The following is a 7248-nucleotide window of genomic DNA, read 5'->3' on the forward strand; positions in this document are numbered from 1 at the left end:
CATCTAATTCTAATCTTGATCCTAAACCAAATTTTGACCCTCAGACAGGAGTCCGAAAAAGTGAGGACTATCCAAAATGTCCTCATTCCTATAATATTATGCTCCAGCTGCTGCTCACAAAGACCCGTTACACTTTCCCAAGTGAAAGGTGCGTTCTGGAGGTAAAAAGACAGAACTAAGGACAGCGTTTAAAATAGTATGGGTTACGTGATCCCATTGTTGAAGGAAACACAGAGTTGTTCAGGTGATAGTAAGATACATGAGTTATACACTGTGGGGTCCAAAAGAATATCTGTTGTATGCTAGAAGACAGAGAGAGGCAGTATAAAAAAAAGAAACAGACATCACAGATGGGCGAGAAGACATGTCAGCACACTGAAGTTATGGCCAAACTCCTGCATCTCCTACACATAACTCACAAATTTGCCTGATATCAACTGTATTTTGCGAAGACCTGAAGCCATCATTGACCTTAGGGCAGTCTGATAGAATCAACTTGATATATTACTAGATGAAAGTCTTAGTCTTGCAAAAACAGACACATAGGGCTCAGGGGGAGAACTGTACCTTTTTTAAAATGATGAGAAAAGTCTTACAGATCAAAATGTGACTATCCTAGATTCATCTTGATTCAGTATTAACATGAAATAAAAGCAAAATTGAATCTCACTTAGGCACGTCAAAGTTTGATTCTAAAAATGAAAGAGCTATTTTCTCTGGGCATGACTACATCCTCTTCCCATATGGTGTAAGTGCTGCAATTTATTCTCCACAGCCTAACATTTATCATCAGGGACATGTTCAACTATAGTAGGAGTGGAACATGGAAACCAGTTGCTGTAAAAGGTTTTCATCAAGATACAGTCGAAGGAACCCATTGTTTGGCCAGGATCAATATCTTTTAAACCACTGTAAACAAACCTCCTCATCTGCAAAGCATACTCAATAGGCAGGCCTGTATGGGAACCAAAGCTATACTGTAAATAACTCTGTAGTAGAGTTGTTGTTTAGCCTACAAATCACTTCTTCCTTTAACTGTTTGTGACACTATTTCCGGTCTAAATACAGATTGGCAAAACAATCCCTGCTCTATAAGGAACCACCATAGAATGAATGTGGCCAGTTTTGATACTGCGTTCCTAATTATGGTTGGGCTGTAAAAACAGAGATAGCTGTCCTCAGCTCTCTGTCATTTGCGTGCACACTCTACTATCTCTGCCTTTTATTTGTCGCTTTTCCCATAAAGCCTGAACTCAAATAAGCATGCATGTTTTTTTTTTATTCATGCTCATATTTCCCAGCTGGGACAGAAATAGGTGTTTTCCCTCCTTCCTGGTGGTACACATTCTGGATCTGCTGGGCAGACTTGAGGACATGGCAGCCTTGCAGTGTTTTCTCGTGGCAGGGCGCGGTCGGTTACTCTGCCTGGCTCAAACTCAGCAGCTCCTCAGGCAGACCCAGAGCACCTTGGCCACCCATACTCAGGTCTGCCCACATGCATACACTCCCCACCACAGGATCAAGGTCCAAGGCTGCCAGATGACTGGGTTGCAGGATTTAGTGTGAGACTGAGGAAAACTTGGTGCCCTCTGCCAATGGGGTTCATATGTCCTACTCAAGATCAAAAGGGCTATGCAGCCAGGCACAGCTAATTACACAGACTGGGCTAGAAGGTACCTGACCACAAACTCATACACAGGCAAACAAAACAGCACTTCCACTGGCACTTTCACTCAACATCCTTCTATATATATATATATACAGCAAACTGTGCATTCTGGTAATACGTACTGACTGAAAAGGAATACCATAGTAAAAGAGAGGTGTAAGGAAAAAAAAAAAAAACCTCCACAGGCAAAGTGCATGCGTGTGTATGTAAGTATACTGTCTCTAGCATACTCTGGCTCTAGCATGATTATTAAAGCCACAAAGTGAAAGTCAGGTTGTAGGATAAGGAAAATATAGTTATGAAAGCCAATATGACAATAATTGCAAAGTAAGTAAGTGTGGAGTCTTGCTGGGAGAGCTACAATCAACAACCACCCACAGACTGTGGACACAATCTATGAAAATATCCTGGAATTAGTCAGGGAAATATTATACAAAAGCTCCAAATTAGGTTTACACCTAATATTTAAAGGCTTGGTCTGGTCTACACAAAAAAACCAAAAAAAAAAAACACTGTGGGTTAGCTTTAAAAATAGCTCAAAATTTCATAGATGTGTTTCCAATAGGAGTGGAGTTATCATATAGACTATCTAACCACACAGAGCAAGAAGGTCTAGTTTTTCGTAATGTTCACATAATACAATGCAAACAATCCCTTTTAGAAAGGTTGTGTTTTTGAATCTCTAAGAGATTAACACTTAAGAACTGTACACCTCTAAAACTTGCATCTGCAGAGCCCTGTATTAGAGTGACTGACATAAATGTCGCCTTTGGTGAGCTGTGCACTTGAAGGCAGTTAAATAAAGTGAGATCTCTTGGCTTCTTCCCTGCTGTGCCTCAGCAGTGCTTCAGTCTCCTAAGCATCTGTGATAAGGCTCAACTGGGCCATCTGCTCAGCGATAGCACAGGCAATAACACTCCTGCTGATCTTGGCCCTGATCAGACACATACCCCAAACAAATACAGGCCCTGGCGCATTACCATTATTATTACTTTCAGCTACACTTCTTTGTTGATCTGTTTGAAGTGTGGCACCTGTAAGAACCTTTATATATCTGAATCAGTCATCTAAATGTTGTCAGATAAGGGGGTTGTCTGAGACTGGTCATGTTTGGTGAAAAGATGTGGAAAACTGACTGCAAAACATTGCTGCTGTGATGTCAATCTCTACAGAGACACTGATCCCTCCGTGGGGTGCTTTGACTAAAATTTAATATATCGTCTTATCCATCAATAAACACTTAACCCTTTATTATAGAAAGATAAAGTTTGTTGCTGCTGCACTGGCTGTACAATATAAGGCATTTCAACTATGAACAGAGACTAGCTGAGATATTCAGAAGAGCTACAGTAGGTTGACTGAGACATAAAATCTGTAGGTGTACTATAGCTATCTGGCTTACGTGTTCCACACCCAAGACCTGCAGTTGAGGATAAATGCAATCTGCCCATACTTTGCTTACATTACCTGCTACAGTACATACTGTCTAAAAAAGTGCTGACTAAAAAAATCTCAGCTTGGTTCCATTACAACAGAAACTCCTAACTATCACAGAAACGTCCCAGCTGCCTTCAGCGTATGTGTAGTCAAAAAGACTGTATGACTACTCCGGTCACAAAACTCTTCTTCTCAGTCAAAGTCCTTTCCTCCTTCAACCACATGAAGGGGCAACGTGGGTGTGGAACACATGATGTAGGACTAATCCCTGCCATGTACAACAGCCCTACCGCAGGCCCCTGACACATGCATCCGCACAGCCAAGTCCAGAGGCAAGTTTCACTGTACCACTGGCATCTAATGCTAGTCATGTGGCACACAGTGGGTGGGTGGCTCTGACTGGTGACTGTGTATTTGTGCTTAAGGGTGAAAAGTATGTAAAAATGTATACTGCACTTGTACGTGGGGATAAGCAATGGTACCCACAGGTCTAGTTGTGGTGGCAGTCGGTGGAATGGGTCAGTGTTATGTTAAATTCTGTTCACCTGGCACGATGTGTCTCTCTCCCCGTTAAAACTGTTTTAGGTGTGTCTCAGGTAGCATCCCCATCCCCGTACCACCCAGGTGGTCGTTATGGTGAGGATAAAGTAAGATTCAGGTTAATGCATTTAGGGGAAACACATCCTGATGGATGGGAACAGAACTTGACATAAAATAAACACTCTTTGCCAGAGCACTTAATCTTCCTAGGTTCTTCAAGAAAGCTCCAGTGCCTGTGCATATGGGAATTCCTCTGATGTTGGTTATCAGTACTTACAGACATTTAGCACTGTGCTAGCCTTTCAGTCTGCTTTTGAAAGGCGGGGGAAAAGAAAATACAGTGTAACTGAAAGATTTAGGCCAATTCTCACTGAAAGTGTTTTTTTTTTTGCACATCTCATGTAATAGATAGAAGTCTATTCTATCAAATGTGTCAGTTCACACTCCAAACCCATGCACCACATATAGATGGTTGACTGCCAACATGAAATATATGAATTCTTTTCATACCAATGCAAACAATATCAAATGAAACTTTAAAGTCACATCCACAGCACTAAATGTTCAATTATAAGAAATGTCAGTGTACTACTACATTTCCTGGTTTGTCATCTTGTTATGTGGAAGCTTCTTCATTGGGTATGTTGAAGTGTCCTTGGGCAGGACACAGAAGCCCATGTTGCTCCTGATGACTGTGACATTAGTGTGAGTGAGCCTGTGAATGGGTGAATAGCATAAATGTGCTTCCAGTGTAAAAAGCTATAAAGGTCAAATTGTCAAAACCTCAGTTGATTATAGATGAATTTATTTCATAAATGTATTTTTGTCAAGAAATGTCACATTCAGATGATATAACAGGACAAGCAGTTCAATCAACTTTTGAAGAAGAGAGGGGCAGAGGGAACTTTTGTTCATTTTTGACATTAATATTGACGAAAAAAAAATTTAACATTTTTAAATGTTGCTTTTTATTTTGTTGTTTTTAGTGTGAAAAATACATCATCAGTAAATACTCTTAGGATTTTGATGAGAAAATGAACACTGTCTCTGACAAATAAAAAACACTAGGATGATCAAAAATGGGTACTGTCAAAAACGGATCATCTAAAATCTCCAATTCATCTAACCTGTTTTGGGGCTGTGGGAGGAAACCAAAGCAACCAGAGGATTCAAACACAGCCGCAGAGAAAACATGGAATCTCCATAGATAATGGCCACATCAGGCTGGCATCAGACTGATTTGACTCCCAGTCTATTTGTTACTCAAATAGCTCTTTCTAAATGAATCATTTAGTAAAAAGTAATTCCTGTATGCATAGTGTTAAAATGATTTATAGAAAGGCAGACTAGCTAAGACATAATTCCTGCCTGTAGTTCTAATTACAGCAGCCCCTGTTAATTTAATCTGTTAATTTAAGACTCTTTGTGTGCAAAAGATACACTGAAACACAAGAAATAGCTCTGGAGGTAATTATGATAGAATTAATTTCTTGAAAAACAGTATATAAATGTAACTGTAATTATTTATGAAGCACAGAGAAAAGTCTGATTTTTAAAGCTCTATATGAGAGCAAAATGTCACTGATGTGATAATGAAATCACACAGCAGCAACTAGAGAAACAAATAAATATAGGCCTTTTGATTGCTAAACACACCTTTGTAAGAGATTACACAAAATGTTGCCTTGCCCTTTTCACATCTTATTGGGTTATCTACCATCCGCATGGACAATGTACCTTCGGGTATCTTGGTAATCAGGTAGTCTTTGTAATGGGTATTTTAAAAAAACTGTTCGGAGTTTATGTTTCATGCAATGTTTCTAAATAAGATCAGAGTAATATCTGTATGTGTCTCTTACACCAATTAAATAGAAAAGTATTATCGCTGTAAGTGATCAGTTATGGACTCACTGGGTCTGTGCGAGACAGCCGGGGGCCAGGGTGGTCTGGGAGTGTGGTGTGCGCTGTAGAGTTGTGAGCTCCAGCATGTCCACCTGTACATCTGTCACATGACCAGGTAAGGGTTTCAGCACAGTCAGAATTTTCTCCACCAAGTTATCACCATGGTGACCAACAGCTCCTGAAAATTAAAAAGACGAAATATTAAATCTGTGTCTAATAATGAATATCAACATTAATATGTGCATTTGCATAGTACATACTGGTCAGCAGTCTTAGTTATGAGTACTAAACTATACTATACCATATTATTCTGTACTGTACTGTACTATACTCTACTGATTGGAGATAACACATAATATTCACCTGTAAGATCCATTGTGCGGTCCACAAAAATGATTGACGCTTTATGCGGGGCAGTCTTTCTGCGATTTTTGGCTTGAGGGTGACCGGCCAGTTCCCCTGCTATGATGCGGCTCATGGGACCCACAGCAAAGCTCTCTTCCTTGGTGCCTGTGGCTTCAAACATTGCATTTAAGGCTGACGCCAGTGATTTGATTTCAATCTGCAGCTCAGCAGGGAGGGAATGCATATCTATATCAGCCAGGGTTCCAAACCTTTTCTTCTCGGGTCGTTTTGCATTTATTCTCTCCAGGTCAGGTGTGAGCAGGGGGAACAGATGCGCAAACACTGGTGTGAGGAGCAGCTGCTGTGATACAGGGGCGAACACCACTGGAACATGCATGACTTCAGCCGTGTAGTTCATGTTTCCCATCCATTCGCAGAGTTTTTCTTCAAACTGCTCAAATACAGGGTTTCCTTCCATTTCTGCCGTGACGTTGTTGGCAAGGAGGTGCACGGAGTGAGAGACGGTGGTGAACACAACACAGTACTTGAAGTGATTGAGTGATATAATGTCTTTAAGGATGTCGACTGTTCTCCCCTTCAACACAGTGCTCACCACAAACACACTTTTCGGTTCATCGACACCGGAGGATTCAAAGCTGGAAAACTGCTTCAAATTCCTGGCTCCTGCTTCGAACAAGGCGGCAGCACCGCCGCCCCAGTGGAGAGCCTCTGCACACCTGTCATCCATAAAAACAACAGCTTTCTTTACCTTGGAGAAAACCTTCTGCCAAGTCTGGAGCGGAAAATGCGTAAACTCCTCCAGCGTCAACATTCTGTCAGTTATCCGCGTCAGCTGAATGCGGCAAAGTCAAAAACACACCAAAAACATCAGCTGCACTACAGCGGCTCCAACATAACAAACACACAGGGCTCCTAAAGGTGACGTGGCGGTTGCGCGTCGCAGAATATAAACGTCATCCAAGCGGTTGCTAAGGCAATAAGCAGCAACTGGAAAGATTAACGCTAGTTATTGTCAGTTATCGATGATTTTTTTGGATTAGCTAGAGTATTATTGCCAAGTCTCTAGAGTTGATTTTGGTTATTATAAAAAAGGAAAACAGACAACAAATAGTAGACCCAGTTCTTAAAAATACACTGAAAATTCACATTATATCTACATTTATCGTTACTGTATTAAAATATCTTCGAACTCGAGCTAGCGTTAAAGCTAAAGTTAAAGACGAGGAAAAAAATGCAGCAGTGTAAGTTTAAACTATTCTATTGCTATTTTAATTAATGCATGCTCAGCAGCCAATATAAGGGGATTTTGTGACTGTCCTTTAATGCACCACACA

At 40.7% G+C, this 7248-nt stretch overlaps 1 protein-coding gene across 1 annotated transcript in view; it reads right to left on the reverse strand.

The window, feature by feature from the left end:
• scfd2 (sec1 family domain containing 2) overlaps positions 1-6819 on the reverse strand; it is a 75967-nt gene extending 69148 nt beyond the window's left edge. The window contains exons 1-2 of the mRNA XM_026305230.2: positions 5912-6819; positions 5558-5726 (exon numbers count right to left, since the gene is read on the reverse strand). Coding sequence (XP_026161015.1) covers positions 5558-5726; positions 5912-6725 — 983 coding nt within the window. The 5' untranslated portion in view covers positions 6726-6819. The remainder of the gene's footprint in view (positions 1-5557; positions 5727-5911) is intronic.
• Between the last annotated feature and the right edge of the window lie 429 nt (positions 6820-7248).

Source organism: Mastacembelus armatus, chromosome 4 (assembly GCF_900324485.2).
Source record: "Mastacembelus armatus chromosome 4, fMasArm1.2, whole genome shotgun sequence".
Lineage (NCBI taxonomy): Eukaryota > Metazoa > Chordata > Actinopteri > Synbranchiformes > Mastacembelidae > Mastacembelus > Mastacembelus armatus.